At 53.9% G+C, this 19862-nt stretch overlaps 1 protein-coding gene across 1 annotated transcript; it reads left to right on the top strand.

Moving 5' to 3' along the window:
• Nucleotides 1-882: 882 nt before the first annotated feature.
• ZBTB47 (zinc finger and BTB domain containing 47) lies at nt 883-19198 on the top strand. The gene is made up of 6 exons (XM_074573958.1): nt 883-1390; nt 11957-13324; nt 16707-16854; nt 17730-17845; nt 18276-18420; nt 18565-19198. The coding sequence occupies exons 1-6, from the start codon at nt 1388-1390 to the stop codon at nt 18924-18926; spliced, it is 2142 nt and encodes a 713-aa protein (XP_074430059.1). The 5' UTR covers nt 883-1387; the 3' UTR covers nt 18927-19198.
• Nucleotides 19199-19862: the final 664 nt, after the last annotated feature.

Below are 19862 nucleotides of genomic sequence, written 5' to 3'. Positions count from 1 at the left end.
GTCGCCTTGGTCCCCAGCATGAGGGTTTTGGGGGGACCCGGCTCCCAGCCAAGGCTGGGGGTGTTGGCATGTTAACCCCCCCCAATCCCGGGATCAGGGAGATCCAAGCAGAGCCGGGGGCAAAATAATGAAGCCCTGCTTTATTTCTCAGGGGGGCTGTGGGCCGATTGTGCTCCACACTTCATGTCCTGGGGCCTGGGGGGGAAAACGGAATTTTGGGGGAGCCCCAGAACAGCCACCCCACCAGAACCCCCTCCTAAACCCAAACATGCCTTCACCCCTCTCCCCCCGCAATCTGCCTGTGGGGGGGGGGGTCCCCATTTCCTCCCCACAGAAGGACAGCGCTCCAAAAATCCCCTTTTTTAATAAAACCTGATGTTACCCCACGGCTCCCCGTTTGGGGTTTTGTGCTCCTAATTGGGGATTTATGCCCCAAATAGAGGATTTATGCCCCAGATTGGGGTTTTGTGCTCCTAATTGGGGTTTTACGCCCCTAAGTGGGGTTTTATACCCCCCAAAAGCCTTGCTTTTATTTTTTTAAAATTTTTTGTAAGGGGCGGGGGACGGACACACGACTTCCATGTGCCTCAGTTTCCCCCCAGCGGGGCACTGAGGGTGCTCCCGCGGGATGCCGTGCGGCGGAGGCGGCCGTAACCCGGGGACGGGGGTGCGGGGAGAGGATGGAAAAAGGGAGATTGTCCTTCGTGGGAGAAGGTGTGCGAGGGGGGACGACACCAGGCGGTGTGGTGGCGGCGGGGGCCTGTCCCTTTAAAGGGGCAGCCGCGGCCCCATCTGATGCGGCGGCTCCAATCAGCGGCCCCGGGGCTCTTGGCAGCCGGAGCCGCCGCCGCTCCGCATTCCTCCGTCTTCCTAAAAGGGGGCGAACATGGCGATGGGCAGGATGAGGTGAAGGAGAGGAGGAGAGGGGGGGAAGGAAAAAGGAAAAAAAAAAAAAAAACAAAAAAAAAGGGAAAAAAAAGGAAAAAAAAAAACAAAAAAAGGAAAAAGGGGGTGGAGAGAAAAAGAAAAGGGGGGGGGAAAGGAGGAAAAAAAAAAAAAGGAAAAGAGGGACGGGGGATGCTGGCAGCGCGGTGATTTCCTCTTCTCCCCCCCGCCCCCCCACCCCCTCCTCCTCCAAAAGGCAAAAAAAAAAAAAAAAAAAAAAAAAAAAGGGGGCAAAAAAAAAAACCAGCCAGGAGAAAAAAAAAAAAAGGGGGGGGGGGGGAGAAAGAAAAAAAAAAAAAAAAAAAAAAAAAAAAGAAAAGAAAAAAGCAACCAACCCAGCAAACCACCCAACCCGACAGTTCTTTTTTTTTCATGGAGAGCAAAAACCCCAGGCAAGCGGAGGAGGACCGGGACTCCTTTGCGCGGAGACCTTTGCATCAAAATGGTAGAGCTTGCAAACCGCCCCCCCCTTCTGCCCCCCCCCCCCGTCCCTTCTTTCCTTTTTCTCCTCTTTTTTTTATTTTCCCCTTCCTCCCCCTCCTTCCCCCCCCCCCCCCCCCCGCCCCCGGGCTTTGCTGACTTCGCAAAGGCCTCCGAAACTTGCCCAAATCCTCGCAAGGGCGGTGGAGGTGGAAGGGGCGGGGGGGGGGTTTGCATGGGCGAGCCGGTGGCATGCTGCATCGCGGGGGGGGGGGGGGGTGCATTGGGGTCCCCCTCCCTGTTGTGCAGGGTTGGGGGGGTGGGGGAAGGTTTTGCATTTGGTCCAAATTACCCCCCCAAAAATGCCTTCCCCCCCCCTTCCATGCACAGGGGGGTGCTTTGAGGCGTGATGGGGGGGTGAGGAAGGGGTGGATTGGGGGGGGGGGGGGGGGGGCATGCGATCCAGCACCCCGTCGTGGGGGGGACCCCCAGCACACCTCGGGGCTCCCACTCTGGGGAGGGGGGGGGGGGCACTGGGAAGATTCACCGGGGAAAGGCTTGGGGGGGGCGGGGGGGGAAACTTTTGGAGCCCAGGCCGGAGGATTCGCTGGCGCTGCGGGCAGCCTGCCGCTTCCTCGGCCTTTTTTTTTTTTTTTTTTTTTTTTTTTGTTGTTGTTCCCCGGATGACTCCTTCATTTTGCTAATTTCCACCCCCCCGCCCCCCCCCTCCCCCCCCCCCCCCCGGCTTGTTCCTGCCCTGCCCCGGGGTCCCCCTACCTTTTCCCACGGCGGGGGGGTGGTGGGGGAGGATCTGGGGGATGCTGGGCTGCCCCCCCCGGTACCCCCGGAGGCCGGGAAGCGCGGGGAGGGGGCAGCATCCCACCCCCGCTCCGGCTGTGCAAAGCGATTTTCCATGCATGCTCTTAAAAAATAATAATAATAATTATTATAATTATAATAATACCGGCGGGAGCCTTGCAGCCGGGGCTCTCGCCTGCGGCAGTGACCTATTTTAGCGACCGGTGGAGTTGTGGGTTTTTTTGGGTTTTTTTTTTTTGGGGGGGGGCGGTGGGGGGGGGTGCATGTGTGTTAGTTTGACTTGCAGAGAGCAGGCCTGAGCTGGGAAGATGGATGGGAAATCCCATGGGATGTGTGATACCCAAGCAGAGTGGTTCTTGTTACCCCCGGTACCTCCCCCCAACCCCATCCCTAGAAGTGCGGGGCAGTGATTGCCCCAGCCGTGGCTCCCTGCCCCTAATAACACCCCGGGAGGTGTTGGAACGGCTTTTCGGAAAAAGGGGAAGAAAGTGCAAGGTTTGGGGAAAAAATAACAGAAACAACACTGAGCCTGTGGGTGAGATGATGGTCGGGATGCTGGGCTGGGGCTTGGTACCCCCCAGCCCCCGTACTGGGGGTGACTGGGGCTGGGTTTGGGTTCGTTCCTGCAAAATTCCTGCTGGCATTAAATGGGCCGCCGAAACCATCCCCTCCGGAGGGAGATGCTCATGGAGACCCCCCCCCGCCCCGAGTTGGACCCAGGGAGGCAGCCGGGTGGTTTTGGGGAGCGTTCCATGCCCCGAGGTGGGGATGGAGATGCCTGGAACGCACCCTACGAGGAAGAAGGGGAAAAGTTGGGAATTAAAACCTTCCCTCCATGCCCGGCCTCAGCAAGAACCAGAGGAAAATTTGCTTTACGGAGCAAAAATCCTATACTTGGAAAGACATTAAGGGATTTATTATTTTTTTTTTAAAAATTAATTTTTTTTTCTGGATCTGGGGTGAAACCTAGCTGGGTGCAAACATTTCGGCTCTACCCGCGGAGTTTCCCTGAGGATGCCAACCGGGCTAAATGCTGCTCCGGGGTTTTACTGGGGCAGCCGGAGGGACGCCTTCACCTCCCGGCTTGGCTTCACGGAGGAGCTTTGTTCTCCCCGCGTGGAATTAACGGCGCGTTTGGTTATTACCAGGCAAACGCCGGAGTCGGGTGAGATAAATGGCCTTGTATTTCTGTCTTGCGTCTGGAGGAGAGTCATGTCACCCCCTTCATAAAAATAACCCGCTGCTGCCTTTGGAGACGTCTCCTTTGCGAAGGAGGGAGGGGAAGAGGAGCTTCCCTGCGAGTCGATTAAATATTGGTTATTTTTTAAGATGCGGATTTTCTTGCTTAGGGAAAAATAGGGAGAAACGTTTTGCGGATGAACTGAATGTGTCAAAACATCAGAGGGTCTTTGAAGGTTTCGGGGGAATCGCTGATTTCCCCACCCTCCCTCCTGGCTCCGGCTGGAGGAGAAAACGGAGGGCTTTCTGGTGCTGCCGGGTTTCAGCCTTTTTAGATGGGGACGTGGCAATGGCTGTGACAAAGTGCTCTCCCGGAAGGGCGAGAGCCGAAGCTTTTATTTCATGTGTCCCTGAAAAAGGGGATCCCCAGGTCCCCCCGCCTGGTTTGCATCCTAGATGTTCCCTGACACCCCGCGGGATCTGTGGTCCCTGCCGGGCTGGAGGAGCAGATGCCAGTGGGGTGGACAAGCTCAGGGTCAGGCTCAGTGGCACCTGCCCCTAATTTTTCCTCTTTATTTCTAAAGGAAAAGTGTTGCGTTGCTGGGGCGGTATTGGGTTGGGTGTCGTGGGGTATTATTTGGTGTCGTGGGGCATTATTTGGTGTCGTGGGGCAGGGCTGGCCCCATTGGGTTTCTCGTGTGGGGACACCCGAGGACTTGTCCCCGTGTCCTTCAGGGCTGCTGTCCCCTCTTCAGCCATCCTCGGTGCTTCGGCTGCCTCTACTGATGGGGAAGCCTTGGATGACTCTGGATATGGGGAAAGACCGGCCGTGGCAGCGCAGATATGGTGGGTAGAGGGCTGAATTATAATAAATTGTCTTTTCTTAATTTGTATTTTTATGATTATATCTTTTGCCTGGAGCCAGGGCTACTAACACCCTGTCGGACTTAAAGCCCTGCTCCCTGAGCTGCTGAATTTGCTGGGCAGCCGGGATAAAAACAAGCCATTTTAATGCATCTTCATAAAAATGTTAAAGTGTTGGGCAAGAAGGATGGCTGGACCCGAGGAGAATGGCTGGTGCTTCCCAAAGAGCCCCTGGTCAAGGTTGGGTTTAGGAGGGAGGTGGAGGTCATCCCTGGGGTCAGTGCCAGGGTTTGTAGAGGATGCTCCAGGATGGAAAGCCCTGCCTGGGATGCTGAGAGAGGCTCAACGTTGGACCTCTCCGGCAATTTTGTGGTCTGGAGTTGGGTTAGAAAAAGCCATGGTTTTAGGGTCTGATGAGATCTGGGTGTGGGGCAAACCTTGGAGGTGTCATATCCCACCTCTCTGTTGCCCACCTGTAAGGTCATGGTGGCTTCCCCAGGGATGGGCACCTCTGTGCTGGGCAGGGGGATGCTGCCGTCTGGTGCCAGCCTAATTCAGGAGCGCCTGGGAGGAGGCTTCATGCATCCATCCATCCATCCATCCATCCATCCATCCATCCACCCACCCACCCACCTTGATTTTTGGGGATCTCAGCCTCTTCCCGGCCATTGCATAGCAGCGTGTGGCTGTGGGGCTGGCCTGGGGACACGATGGCTTCAGGCTGTGCGCAAGCGCCGCGGTGACAGCCCCATTGCACTCATCCACGCTCCTTGCATTGAAGTTGCGATCCCTGGTGGTCCTACGAGCCATGGGGGGCTCCACGCACTGCCTGCCCCGCTGCATCCATCCTCTCCCTTGGTGGCACTGGTGACACCCAGAGGGTCCCGAGGGGCTGATGCTCGCGCCGGGCTGGGCAGCGGTCCGGAGCTGGCCCCTGGCGCAGCTGCTTGGCCGACAGCCCGGCTGGGGAGGTCAGCGTTGGGTTTTGTCCTCGTTTCCTCCCTCGATCTTTCCTCCGCTTGTTTTTCTCAGGCAGGAGAGGGATGGGGACAGTGACTTTGCCTATGTGTCTGTGTCCCCCAGGCTCTTCCACCCTAGCAGTGACTCTGCGGGAGGTCCTGCAACCCCCCAACAAGAGGGCAGCATCCCGTCCCGCTGCCTGCTCCTGTGGCAGGGCGGTGGCTTGGGGACATCTCCATCAGCCGGATGTCACTAGCTGCGCCAGGCGCTGGCGGGGACTCCATGGCTCGGCTGCCATTCGGTGTTTGCCAGGAGGATGCCGGCCCTGCCGAAATCCAGCAGCATCCATTCAGACCATGCAATGGGCTTGAATTACCCGGAGAGCTTCCACACCGCGTGGCAGGTCTGGCCTGAGCTGCACCCAAAGAAAGTCCTTTTGGCCCCAACCGAGGGGACAGGGACAGACGGACGGGTGCATCCAGCCCGGCTTCAGTGCCTCCGCTCCCCAGCCGGAGCAGAGGGATTGAGGCTTGTCCTGGGCTGGAAATAATGCGGCACCGGGCTGAAGGCTCAGTATTTTTGCAGCAGGGATGCTGTGTTCGCGCAGGGGACGGAGCTCGCCTTCGCACGCGTCAGGATGGAGGTTACAAAGCGGATCTCAGGGCTTGGCGATGCCCTTCACCGTCACCCTTGGTGGAACAGAGGGACAGTGTCCCCAGTGCCATCACGGTGGTGGTGGCATCCCCTGGGAGCAGCTTTGCAGCCTCACCTCCCTGGATCTTTTTGGGGACGATGACGGTGTTGGCCCCTCTGTCCATCCTTGCCGAGCATCGTTGTGCCTTTGCAGCTCCGTGCGCAAAAGAAAAGGAGAAAGATGCTTAGAGTGGCTGATGGGGTTTAAAACCTTTAAAAATTATAAAATAAATAAGAAAGCAAGCAGCCATTAACCCTTTGAGGGCTGTGCCGCTGGGAAGCCAGCGCCCGATCCCAATGGGATGAAGCCTCCTGTCGCTCATCCCACCTTGTCTGCCGGCCGTCCCCAGGCCACGCGTGGCTGCGGCATTTACGTGAACAGCCCCGATGAACCTTTTCCCCGTTTCCAGAGGTGGCTCCCCGGCTGCCAGGGGACGGGGATGGGGATGGGGGAAGGATTTGTCCCTGTTCCTTGCACCGAGGACAGTCCCGCTGGACCTGGCGCTGCCGCCGGCTTCCTGGGCTGCTCCCTGGAAAAGCATCTTTGAGCCAAAGCCTGTAAATGCTGGATGTTATTAAAAAAAAAACGAACCAACAACCAAAGGGGAGGGGGAAAAAAAAAAAAGCCTGAGCAGCATCTCACTGTCCCCCAGCCGGGCTAATGTTCCTCTTCACTTGAGCAGAGGCTGGGAGGTGTTTTTCGGGGTTCCCAACACCCCAGGGTGGGACAGGCTCTGGGAGCATCGCTGAGCCCCTTCTTCTCCCTGGAGCCCCCATATGGCTTTATTTTGGGCAGCCTCAAGCCTTTTAGACAGCACATAGGGGAAAATCGCCACTTTAGACGGTGTCACCGCCATCCTAAAGGACGTGGCCATCCCCAACCTCCGCAGCCGGGATGGGACCATCCCCGGCGAGCGGCCGGTCCAGCCCCGGCAGCATCCCGGCGGGCAGGATGCGGGCGGTGGGTGCTTGGGGCCGTGTCGGCCGGCGCCTCGCCAGGCGGGGCTGTGGCCGAGCTATTGTTTTCCCTTCCTGCTTGTTTTTCCGGACAACCCTCTCCTAATTAAATAAAAACACCCGTCGGAGAAGCGAACAAATTCCACCCCCCCCACCTCCAGGCACGGCCCCGTGCCGTGGGAGGGTGAAGCGCCCGCGGGAGAGGTGCCCGGGGAGGGGGGCGATGGGTGAGCGGAGCAGCAAAGGTAGGCGACAGGCGAGGGATGGGGGCGTTGGGATGTCTTTTACCCCGCCGCCAGGTTTCCGTGCGTGGCCGTGGTCCAAAAATGGGTGGTTTTGGGGATTTTTGGTGACGTATGGGATGTATACGGGCTGCCGGTGCTGGGACGGCTTCATCCCGGTGCATCCCAGCTTTGGGAGTCGTGGGAAGATGCAAGCATCCCATCATCCTTAAAAAAACCCTATATGGCTTCAAAACTACGGAGAAAAGGCTGATGGTCTCATCCACGGGTCTTGAAAGCAAATTATGGGGGATTGAGGATTAAAACCCAAAGTACGGGTGTCTTTGGGGTTTTCTAGCGATATGCCTTTGTATGATTTGAATTAATCTGTAAAAAATAGGTCTTTAACGCTGTTTCTTTTGTTGGCAAAAGTCGAGTTGTGGCATTAAATAGTTTCAACCGAGTTGATTCTCCCTGAAATGCCGCGGTGTTCAAATTGAGAACGGGACGCGGATTATTTTTTTTTTTCCTAGAGGAGCAGGTGCAAACATCGCACTCAGCTACTTATTAAAGCACTTTTCCTTAATGCAATTTAATACTGAAGGTCGTTCGGAAACGTTTCAGTGGTTGCGAATGATACGGAAAGAACAGTTTGCTGCTTTTCGTGGGAGCTTTGGGGCTGAGAAGTTTTAAGGAAATCCTCAGATTTTTATGCTTTTTGTTGCTTTTTATACCCCCAACCCCCCGTCCCTGTGCTAATACGGGAGAGATGTGCTCGTGGTCCTCAGTGCGGGGTGATGAGGGCGATAGACGTGGGTATAAATAAATAGAGAGGCCGGTGGATGTCAGAGATGGTCTTCTGGTGGGCAGTGGATTCGAGTATTTAAATACATCCAGGTGACCTGACCTACTGGTCCCTTTTTTTTGGGGGAGGGGTTATTACTACAGGAGCATTTAGAGATCTGAGACTCTTAATACCTGCTGAAATAAATAACATTTTATCTTAGTACGTTGATTTAAATCCAGCAGCAGCCTCCTTTCAAGGGAGGAGATCGGGTGTTGGCGTGGGAAACTGAGGCACGTGGGCTGATGCGGGTGGGAGCGGGGCCGTGCTGGGGCTCTGACTCCTACAGCGGGATTTTTGGTGGCCTCTCCGGGACAGGCTATCCCGGCCCGGTGACCATCAGCATCTCCATCGTTCCTACATCACCCTCATCTCTTCCTCGCATCCCCCGCTGTCGGGGCTTAGCCGACCCGCATCCCTCGGTCTCTCCTCACCCCGAGCATCCTCCTGCTCCTCCGGCCGCTATCCCGCTCCGTCGGCCGTTTCGGGATTGGGCTTTGGCAGCATGGCTTGGAAATACTCTTAAAATAGAGCTGGAGGGCAGCGTCAGGGCGGGGAGGGCTGTCTGGAGGCACCACCATCCCTTCGGGGTGGGGACTTCGCGGCCACGCTGCTTTCGAATAATTTTTGCGGGGTTTTCCTCAGTGCCCGATGACGCCTGAGCCTTGCCCGGGGGTCAGCGGCGTGTGGCGGGGGCTGGCGGTTTTGGGGTTCGCTCCGGTTTGATGCAACCCAAGCCTGGGATGGGGGTGGGATGGGTGACCTGCTCCTGCGGGGACGTTTTGGGCTACTTGTGGGACTAAAGCCACCCAGGGGGCCAAAGTGGTGATGGTGGAAAAGAGCAAAACTGTGATTTTTTATAATTTGTTTTTTAAATAAGCATTTTTAAAAATGTGTTTTTAAAAAAACCCGTATTTTTAATTTTTTTTTCTTTAAATAAATATATATATTTAAAATATTTGTGTTTTCCCTGGGGAAGGGTAATGGATTTAACCCTCCCATTAATCCTGATGAATCAGGCTTCTCCGCTCTGATGGGGTTGCAGGGGTGGGAGCTGCCGGAGGGCTATTTTGGGGCAAATTGGGGTCTTTCTCGGGATTTCACCCCGGCGGGCGCCTCTTGTCTTGGCTGAGGCTCCGGCTCTGGGCGAGCTCACGAAAACCATCTGATAGTAATAAAGAGCAAAAACCTCCCGCTGACAAGCCCGGGCTGAAGTCACCGACGGGACGCGGCCAAGACACGCATTGTCCTCGCCGCTGCTGGGACTGATTAGAGCCGCCTGGCAAGCCCCGGTGCTGGGTGAGGGGTCAGCCCTTTTTGCCAAAAAACCGCCATCTGAGCCAAAAAAACCCCAGCTTTTGTTTTCCAGGCTGGGCTGTGCTGCGGCAACGCCGCCCGGCGGACCCAGTTCCCCTGGTTTTGAACCCATTTCTCCCTGGCTATGGCCGTGCTGGGCTTGGAGCATCCTATATGGGGAGCGAGGTGAGCTGAATCCCAGGAGGGAAAAACCTGAATTCAATATTTTTTTTTTCATAGTGAAAGCAAAGCAGGAGAGTCCCTGGCAAACAGCAAAGGGCTCCGCCGAAAGTTTGCCGTCTCTTCGGCGTTCGATATTTATTATATCGTTATTTCTTTTCTATGCGCTTGCGGGGGGCTGAGCCGTCGGCAAGTTCCTCTCGTCGAAATGTCCTTGGCAATCGCGAGGCTTCGAAAATGGGGGTGCGTGGGTGTGGATGGATGTTCCAGCTGGGATGCAGCATTTTATAACAAATATATATAAAGGGTCTGGGTTGGTTGGTTGTTTTTAATAAAAAAATAGATATTTGTATCTGTAAGAGAGTCTAAATATAAAGAAATATATAAATAAATGTATTACGATATATTAAAATATATTAAAAAAATATATTTATTTATATAAATATATATACACAACCTTCTTTTACTCCCTCTTTGCCCCACTCCAGGCTGCAGAGCCAAGAGTCTGGAAAAGAGCTATTTTTTTCCCATTTTTCCCTGGGTGCGGGCGTTTGCTGGAGCTCTCTGGTGCCATTGGGACGACGCGAAGCAGACGACCCCGTTGGTCGGGTGGGTTGGTTGCGGAGCAGAAATTCAGTGAAAATGAAAAATTTTGGCAGGGAAGGGGGAAGGATTTTTTTTTTTATTATTTTTTGCTTGTTGAGAAAACAGAGAAGAAAACACCCTTTTTTATTATTTAAACATTTTTGTCTGTGTGTGCTTTTGCCTTTGGCTCACAAAAAAAAAAAAAAACAAAAAAAGCCCAAAATGTGTCTTGCTGGAATTCATGTGTTGATCAAGAGCTGCCGTTTGTCCCAGAAAAAAATGGGAGCTGAGAAACTCTCTTTGGAGCAGGAGGTGCAGGATAAACCCGGCAGGTTGAACCCTCCATCTCCGCCCCTGTTCTGCACAACATCCTTGGTCACATCCCACGCCGGTGGGGAAGGAGGGCATTTAACATGGCTGGATCCATCTCCATCCATGAATTGGGTGTTCAGCAGGGAAAGCCGAAGGGAAGCAGAGGGAAAAGGGATATTCCAACTGCTTTTAATACAGGGTGCGGGAGTACTGCATGCAGCTCCGGAGTCCTCTGCACAAGAAGGACATGGACCTGTTGGAACGGGTCCAGTGGGAGGTCACAAAGATGATCCGAGGGCTGGAGCCCCTCTGCTGTGAGGACAGGCTGAGGGAGCTGGGGGTGTTCAGCCTGGAGAAGAGAAGGCTCTGGGGAGACCTTGGAGCCCCTTCCAGTCCCTCAAGGGGCTCCAGGAAAGCTGGGGAGGGACTCTGGATCAGCGAGTGGAGTGATAGGATGAGGAGCAATGGTTTTAAACTGGAAGAGGGGGGATTTTGATTAGATCTTAGGAAGAAATTGTTTGCTGTGAGGGTGGTGAGACCCCGTCCCAGGCTGCCCAGAGAAGCTGCGGCTGCCCCATCCCTGGAGGTGTTCAAGGCCAGGCTGGATGGGGCTTTGAGCAACCTGGTCTAGTGGGAGATGTCCCTGCCCAGGGCAGGGCGGGTGGAACTAGTTGATCTTTAAGGTCTCTTCTAACCCAAACCATTCTATGATTCTGTGATTTAGGGTATGGGATATCCCTTGTGTTTGGGATGCAGCCAACAAACCCATCCTGGGGCTCAGGTATCCCCAGGAGAGGCGATGAACATTCCGGGTGGTCTGCACCATGCAAAATACAGGGGAGCTAAATTAAATATCCAGCAAATGCTGCTTGAGGAGCGTTGGCAGTTGCAGCGTTTCCCAGCCTGGGGCTGCTACTCCCTGACTTGAATTTTTCCAGGTAGTGCCTTTCCCTGGGTGATATAAAATGGGCATTAAAAAAGTACGTAAATCATCCCGCTGAATCTGGGCAGTGAGTTGGCTGCTAACGTGAGTCAGAGCATGCGCCGTAATTCGGTAAATATTGAAGGATATTGTGTTTTATGTAATTCTGGTATAGAAGTAGGGAGGTTTAAAATCCTACTTTCCTTCTAGTTAGGTGGTAAAATCTCAGCTGGTGCCTAAAATTATCTTCCTGCATGGGGCAAATGTGCCCCCCCAGGGTCCCTGTCTGGTTCAGGAGACTGAGGATGTATCTCAAGGCATCTCCTCCTCTGCTGGGCATCTCCTCCCTGCGATCATGGACAGCTGAGCCAGGCTTTGAACCTCCTTGGTGGTAGGGTGGCCATGGTGCCTCCTACCCAGGCTGAAGGGCTGTCAGTGGCTGCTCGTATGGCCTTGGCCTGTCCTTTCATTGGACTTTCTCCTCCTTGGTTGAGTCTCCTGGACTCAAGTTGACGGTGAAGCTTTTTGCTTGGCGTCTCCAAGCTGGGCCAAGTGATGGAGTTTTTTGGTTGGCATCTCCAAGCTGGGCCTAGTGGTGGAGCTTTTTGGTTGGCATCTCCAAGCTGGGGCTAGCAGTGGAGCTTCTCAGTTGGCATCTCTGACTTGGGATGCATGGACAGGGACGGGTAGCATGGCCAGGCGGGTGTTTTCCCGGGGAAAAAGCCCTCTTGAATGATTTTATTTCCTTCCTCCCCACAGCTGATAGTCGAAAAAACGACTGACTACCCTTCGGCTGAGTACTCCCTGGTGGAGGATGTAGCCCTCCACTTCACGTGTTTGATGGACAGACTGAACGAGCAGCGCCTCTTTCAGCCAGACCTGTGCGACGTGGACATTGTGCTGGTGCAGCACAAGAGCATCTTCCCAGCGCACAAGGGGGTCCTGGCGGCCTACAGCCAGTTCTTCCACTCCCTCTTCACCCAAAACAAGCAGCTGCAACGTGTGGAGCTCTCGCTGGAGGCCCTCACCTCGCAGGGCCTCCAGCAGATCCTCAATTTCATCTACACCTCCAAGCTCCTCGTCAACTCCTGTAATGTGCAGGACGTGCTGAACGCAGCCGCCGTGCTGCAGATGAACAACATTGCCTCCTCCTGCCAGGACCTCCTTGACACCCGCTCACTCAGCCTGGCCACTGACATGGCCCTGCCTGCTGAGGGCTGCGCTGGACCCCCGCCCTACTACTGCGAGATCAAGCAGGAGGTGGATGCCCCCCATCCCAAGATCTACGCCCGAGAGGGCAACGACCCCTACTCAGTGCGGGTGGAGGATGGAGCAGGTGGTGGGACGCTTCCTCCTGGTCCAGCCAAGCAGTACTACAAGGAGGAGAAAGATGGTGGTCCAGGTGCCGTCTGTAAGATGGAAGGTGAAGAGTCTGAGGAGGACCTGGACAGCCAGGGCTCATACAACCGGGAGCAGATCATCGTGGAGGTGAACCTCAACAACCAGACCCTCAACGTCTCCAAGGGCATGGAGGGGAAGGCAGCCGCCAGTGAGGCGGCTGTGATGGGGCGGCCTGACGGTGATGGGCATGACACAGAGGAGGATGGGGAAGAGGAGAATGAGGAAGGAGAGGAGGAGGAGGAAGAGGAGGAGGATGCAGAGGTGGGTGAGGAGGAAGAGGAGGAGCACAGTGAGGAGGAAGATCTGGAGGAGACAACGGAAGAAGAGGATGATGACGATGATGATGAAGATGCGTCGGAGGTGAAAAGAGAAAAGGGGCAGCCCCGCAGAGGCAGCCGGGCGTCCAAAGCCACCAAACCTACCATGGCAACAAGGTCCCAGGAGATGGCCAAGGTGGAAGAGGAGGAGGAGGAGGAAGAGGAAGGCCAGCGAGGGAGGAAGAGGAAAAAGGAACAGGATGGTTTGGGCCAGAAGGTTAAGCTGGAGGAGAAGCAGCACTACCCGTGCAAGAAGTGCCCCCGGGTCTTCAACAATCGCTGGTACCTGGAGAAGCACATGAATGTCACGCACAGCCGCATGCAGATCTGCGACAAGTGTGGCAAACGCTTCCTTCTGGAGAGTGAGCTGCTGCTGCACCACCAGACTGACTGCGAGAAGAACATCCAGGTGAGCCAGCCCTGGGGACGTCCCACCAGGGGATGAACATCCCACCAAGGGGGGGACCATCCCATCAAGGGGTGGAGCATCCCACTGGGGATGGACATCCCACCAAAGGAGGAGCATCCCGCCATGATGGGACATCCCAGTGGGGGAGGGACATCTCACCCACCATGGAGGACATCCCACCCATCTTAAACCATGGGACGGGCTCATGCTCAAATAATATTTTTGATGTTGTGGGTGGTACATGGCAGGCGGGAGGGAACCTTACTTCACCCGTGACCGTACTCAGGCTCAGGAGGGTCCCCACAGTGGCAAGGGACCAGAGGATTCGGGCGACTGTGGCTTCCTCTTGGCCGGCCGGGTGGAAACATGGAAAAGTTTTTGAGCAGTAATTTTTCTTTGAGTTTATTCAGTTAATCTGGATAAAACATTGCGACCCCCTGATGGAGACACGCTCCAGCCGTTCCCACCCAGGCTGAAACCAATTTAGCTTAATTCAAAGATTTGCTGACATGAGCTAAAATGGCTTTAATCTGCCTTTTGTGCTCTTTAACTTGCGTATTAGCAAGTTTCCGAATGCATTTGACATCCATGTGTGGCTCAGGCTCAACGCGTCCTTTGCCTAATGCTAACGAGATCCTCGTCTGCGTTTGCAAATCGACTCCAGTAAATCGGTGCAGTTCTTTGGGGATAGGTAGGCATCCCATTGGAGCAGCCAACATGTGTGTTCCTGCAGATCCCTCCAACCCATCTCCTAATCCCCAACGAGCTGTTTTGCATGACGCTGTGTCTACTAATTAAAAAAACCAACAAACTTCTGGAGAGCTTCACCCATCATCCTTCCCACCGCGACCGGATTTTTAATGATCTCATAGCTCTTGTAGATGAAGGTAACGGTGACCCAAGTGCTACTGGAGGCCTTCGCTGTTGGCACCCCAAATGAAATGGGTGATGAAGAAGATCTCGGCGTTAGGGCATTTGGGGAATACGGAGGCAGGAGTGGTGTCATCTCGAGTGGATGAAGGAGCCCGCATTGGCCATTTGGTGCATCTTCCTGAAAAAGTCACAGCCCTGAGGTTGCTTTTTTTTTGGATGCTTTTTCCCGGAATGGATGAGTGCGGCTCTGACGCCTGTGTGGTGGTGGCTGTTTTGGAGCCCATCGTAAAGCCTGGGCAATTGAAAATGGGTTTTCCCAGAATATTTCTTCAGACTCATCTGCTTTCCTGATGGATAACATGGGACTGTCACCTTAGTGCTTTTTGTTCCCTCCCTTCTTATCCCTTTTCCAGGACGTTTATGAATGGGATGAACCACAGCTGCCCGTGCAGTCACCTCCTGTTGCAGAAAATGTGGATCATTACCTCTCACTTAGTTGAGCATTTTTAATTTTACAAATAGCCAAATTCACTTCACTTACTCTGATAATATTGAATAATTTTATCGATATACCAGGGACTTATAGCTGGATGGAAAAGGGTTTGGTTTTTTTCAACTTTAAACCTGGAATGGACAGTCTTTATTTCTTGTTTTTTTATCCAGATCCATGGAGGGACCATCCCTCTTATCCCGTTTGGGTCTGTTGCTTTCTTTCCCTGTTTTGTCCCCAAATTTCATCCATAATGCTTTAGGTGTTAGGCTTCATCTTGCTCCCTGTGATCATTTCCCATCGCTGTCCGTATCCCTGCAGACACCATAACGGGCATCCTGCCTCTGTCGCCTGAAAAATGATTCATCCTTTGCTTTATCATCGCGTATCAGCTGTTTTTCAAACTTATTTGGCCAGCTTCGGTATGGTTTTCCTCTTAACCTGCAAGAATTTATCTTCTCATTTTTTTCCTCCTCATTTGGACGTTACTTCCACATTTTTGAGTGATGCTTTTTTGCAGTAACTGAGGACAGAGAGCTCAGCCCTCCAGGGTGCTTGGTCCCAACCTGGGGGACTTTCCTACCTCTGCTGCTTTCCCTCTTCCTTGAATTTTAAAATTCCCCTGCAGCCTCTTTGGATTTAAGTGGAGAAAATGGATATTGATGTGTCTTTGATAACAGGCTCTGATTCTGAATTTGTCCTGAAATATCTCTTAAATCAGAAATAAAACTCTTCTGATCTGTGGAAGTATTTACTTAGGGACAGTGAAATTCAGAGGACTACTCGTGTTGATATTCAAGCATGGCAAGATGAAGAAGACGAGTGTTGGGAATGCCTCTCTGACCCTAATTTTGCCTCCCAGGCACCTAATTATTAATATATATAGCGAGATACTGTGACTACATGGCATAATGGTATATTTTCTGCGGTATCACAGCCTCTTTTGGTGCAAAATTTGATTTAGGCCCATCAAGAAACATCTGTTCCACTGGGTAGGAGACGATGGAGGCTGTGCTGCCTGCGCTGCTTCAAGCCTTGCTGGGAAATCCCCCCCTGGGCTTACTGGTACCACTCAGCCGTGCTGTTGGTAGATGCCTCCAAGGCATGAATTATTTTCTCAAGGCACCTGCGAGAAGAAAAGATGGTTTTATCCCTGTTGGCCAAGAGGAAGATGAGTCATGGAGAGCTGAAAGGGAAGGAGTGTCCCTTGGCTCCTGGCAGGGTCCTCGGCCAGGTGCTGCCTGTCATCCCCATGCCCCAGTGATGGTTTCCCGTGTGGACCTCACTCTCCTGTGTTTCCCTGAGCACCAAACTGATTTCACACACCCTGAACTGATCTCATGCTTTTGGAGCTTTTCCTGGGAACTTTCTGAGAAACATTGAACTTGTTGGAGCTGAAGCAGATCTCTACCATAACTTCTTGGGGGAGGCTTTGCATGTCACCTTGTTCTGCTTGTGCTGATGGCCTGGTTTTGGGTCCATTGTGGTGCATTTGGATAGGTTTGGAAAACTCACTTAGTGGTGAAGTATCCATAATATATGCTGAAAACTGAAGTTGGGCTGCCCTGGCTTGGGCTTCTCCTTATTCCTATATTCTTTGCAGCCTTCTAACGTGCAGAGAATTGTTTTGTTTTGTTTTGTTTTGTTTTGTTTTGTTTTGTTTTTTATGAAGCAGCTTAATTGTGTGTAAGAATAAAATGCCCAGTTGGGAATAGGGCCTTGGTGCAGGAGCTGCTGTTTATACAAGTCCTGTACATCCATTGTGGAGAGGCCACATCCTTCCTTGGAAAGGCATCACCCCTTCCCCATCCAATGGACAGAAATTTGAGTTTTGGAGGTTTTGAAGTGATGAGGCCTATAGCAGACTTGTTGGTCGTTACGAGTTTTGATGTCTTAGCTTTAGGTTTCGTAGTGATGTTCTCTTTCAAAGGATGAAGCTGGTAACCTGGCAAAACCCAAATGCTGGTGGTGCTGGGGCAAATTCCTCTACTTCCCTGCCCATCCTCTCTCTCCTTGCAGTGCGTCACGTGTGGGAAGGGGTTCAAGAAGCTCTGGTCCCTCCATGAGCACAACAAGATTGTCCATGGCTACGCCGAGAAGAAGTTCTCCTGCGAGATCTGTGAGAAGAAGTTCTACACCATGGCCCACGTGCGCAAACACATGGTTGGTGAGTGCGGGAGGCACCGGTGCCACAGGGAGATCTTGTTAGGGGTGTCCATCCATCGCTTTGGCCATGAGGGGTGTTTTTTTGTTGCTGTTGTGTTGGGAGTTTAGGACCGGGCTTAGTCTTGAGCGAGCTTTCTAGTGTCAATGCAGGAGCCTTGAAATTTGGCCCAGTATTTAATGCTGAATGTCTGTGTGCCCAGTGCTGGGTTTGGAGCACTCAGGCATGGTGCTGGGGAAGCTCGTTTATTTAACCAGAAAAAAAGTCTTCAGAAGTGATCAAAGGAGGGTTCGAAGTGTAACCTTCCTTCCCCTGTAAAAGAGGACAAGACTGTGCCAGCACTGGGCTTTGAAAAGCAAATTGCAGATGGCAGTGGCAGTCAAGTCCCTGGGGATGTGGGCACCAAAGAGGTCCAACCAAAGAGGTTTTGTCAGGCAATTGGTGCCCAGTGACAGGACAAGAGGTAACAGGCACAAACTTGACCATAGGAAGCTCCATCTCAACATGAGGAGGAACTTCTTCACTTTGAGGGTGGCAGAGCCCTGGCACAGGCTGCCCAGAGAGGTGGTGGAGTCTCTGTCTCTGGAGACATTCAAAGCCCGCCTGGACACATTCTTGTGCAACCTGCTGTGGGTGACCCTGCTCTGGCAGGGGGTTGGACTGGATGATCTCCAGAGGTTCCTTCCAACCCCTACCATTCTGTGATTCTGTGATTCTGTAATTAGAGGAGTACCTGATGTGGCTGCTGTGCATCTTCCCAAGATGGCTTTGGGTTTGCTGGGGTTGGGCGCCGGTATTGGGAGCCACGGCAGGGACTGGGGGAGATGGATGTCCGGGGTGCTGGGAGCGCACCTGACCCTGCTCCTTTTCCTCTTCAGCTCACACCAAGGACATGCCGTTCACCTGCGAGACCTGCGGGAAGTCCTTCAAGCGCAGCATGTCCCTCAAGGTCCATTCGCTCCAGCACTCTGGGGAAAAGCCTTTTAAATGTGAGGTAAGGTCCCGTGTGTCCCCCCCACCCCGCATCCTCTCAAATGGTCACAAAACCACTGATTTGAGTAAAGGTCTGCCATGTCTTGGGGCTTCCCCTGTGCTTTTTTGCCAGCGTAGCTGTAGAGATGCTCCCCCCTCTCCCAAACTTTGCATCCTCTCCTGGTTTGAGGGTCCCACCAACCCTATAAAACTGGTGGCCAATGCCAGGATCTCTCTACCCAGTGCCTGGACCTTGCATCCCACCCCGAGCCCACCCAGCCTGCAAACCTGGCTGAGTATGTCCCAAAAAAACATTTATTTTTGTTCTTTTTTGGGGGAAAAAGTGATTTCTGCCCTGCTCCGACATGCTGGGGGATGACATGATTTGGGAGGGATGTGGGGAGTGTTTTTTGGGCGCTCATCAACACCTCATCCCCCTCTCATCCCTGCAGAACTGCAACGAGCGCTTCCAGTACAAGTACCAGCTGCGCTCCCACATGAGCATCCACATCGGCCACAAGCAGTTCATGTGCCAGTGGTGCGGCAAGGACTTCAACATGAAGCAGTACTTCGACGAGCACATGAAGACGCACACGGGTGAGAGCTCCCCACCTTGCCCCCAGCCCCTGCGGGGGAACGAACGATGGGATGGGGGTAGCATCTTTTGGCGGACAGCAGGATGGAGCTTTGGGGTGGGATGGTCCAGCCACCGGCTTCTCATACGTCTTCCCCCATCCTTAGGTGAGAAGCCCTACATCTGTGAGATCTGCGGGAAGAGCTTCACCAGCCGGCCCAACATGAAGCGGCATCGCCGGACCCACACGGGCGAGAAGCCGTACCCCTGCGACGTCTGCGGCCAACGCTTCCGCTTCTCCAACATGCTCAAAGCCCACAAGGAGAAATGTTTCCGTGTCAGCAACCCCTTGGCTTCGGACACAGCCACCCCCCAACCTGCTGCCAGCCCGGCCCCACTGCCCCCCGGCCCCGGCGTCTCCCCCCTGCCCCTGCTTCATCCCCTTCCACAGACCCTCCCTCCTCCTCCTCACCTACCGCCGCCCCCTCCCCTGTTTCCCGCAGGGAGGGTAAATTCGAACAACAATTAGGTGCCCCCCCCATCCCGGCCATGCGCCCGCACGGACTGCTCTGCCCTTTGGGAATGCCCCCCCCGGGGAGCCAAGGCTTCGCTTGCTCTCTACCTTCCTTCCTCCTCGTTTTGGGGTTGTTTTGGGTGTTTTTTTCCTTTTTCTCACCCATCATTCTCTGCAGAGAGAGGGAGCAAGAGGAAGTCCCTTCCCGGAGGAGCGTGGATGTTGGAGGGGGGGAAACCATCGTCCGTCCGTAAGGGTGTAGGTAAAAGGCGTTGCTCTCTGTTTCATCTTCCCGCGCATTGGCTTCATCTTCATGCCGGGATGCTGGCAGGGCTCTGAGGACCAGGATGCCACACTTTCCAGGGTTGAGCTCGCCGGCGCCATGTGCCCGCTCGCTAGCCGAATGGATGCCTGCGGGCGCTTCGATATTTATAATAAGCCGAAATCTAGCTAGTGGTGCTTGAATCCCTGTACTGTAAAGCTGGTCTTTCAATTCAGGCTCTTTTCCCAAGAGGTTGAGAGGCGGGCACTGCAGAGGAGCCCCCACCGGTCCCGTCTGCCGGCCCTGGTGGCCTGCAGCAAGTGAGCAGATGTCCTCATTGGAAAGCCGTCAGCCCACTCCCATTAGCAGCCCTCACCGTGTCTTCCTTCCTTGGGACAGGTTTTCCTCCTTGATAGGTGAAAGCACAAACACCGTCGGCATCACGTCTCGGAGCATTTTTGGTTCATTTTTAAGGTGCCCTAAGGGAGCCGGGCTCTGGTGTGCCCTTTCTTCTAATCCCAGCAGGAGCTGGGCTCCTGGGGATGCTCTGGAGATGGCGAGGTGTCCCTGGGAGAGTTCAGATGGCCTTGGGACTGGTGGGAGGGTGGCTCTGCGGCAACCTGGAATGGAGGAGCGGGATGCCACCTTTTCTTGGCAGAATCAGCCCAGAATAGTGCCTTAACAATTCA

This window comes from Larus michahellis, chromosome 2 (genome assembly GCF_964199755.1).
Source record: "Larus michahellis chromosome 2, bLarMic1.1, whole genome shotgun sequence".
NCBI lineage: Eukaryota > Metazoa > Chordata > Aves > Charadriiformes > Laridae > Larus > Larus michahellis.
This window is presented reverse-complemented; position numbering and strand designations above follow the sequence as displayed.

What these genes read in the sequence shown, in the direction of transcription:
- ZBTB47 (XM_074573958.1), top strand. An exon ending in AAAAGCCTTTTAAATGTGAG is followed by an intron (nt 17,846 to 18,275) that starts GTAAGGTCCCGT and finishes TCATCCCTGCAG; the next exon opens with AACTGCAACGAGCGCTTCCA. An exon ending in GCACATGAAGACGCACACGG is followed by an intron (nt 18,421 to 18,564) that starts GTGAGAGCTCCC and finishes CCCCATCCTTAG; the next exon opens with GTGAGAAGCCCTACATCTGT.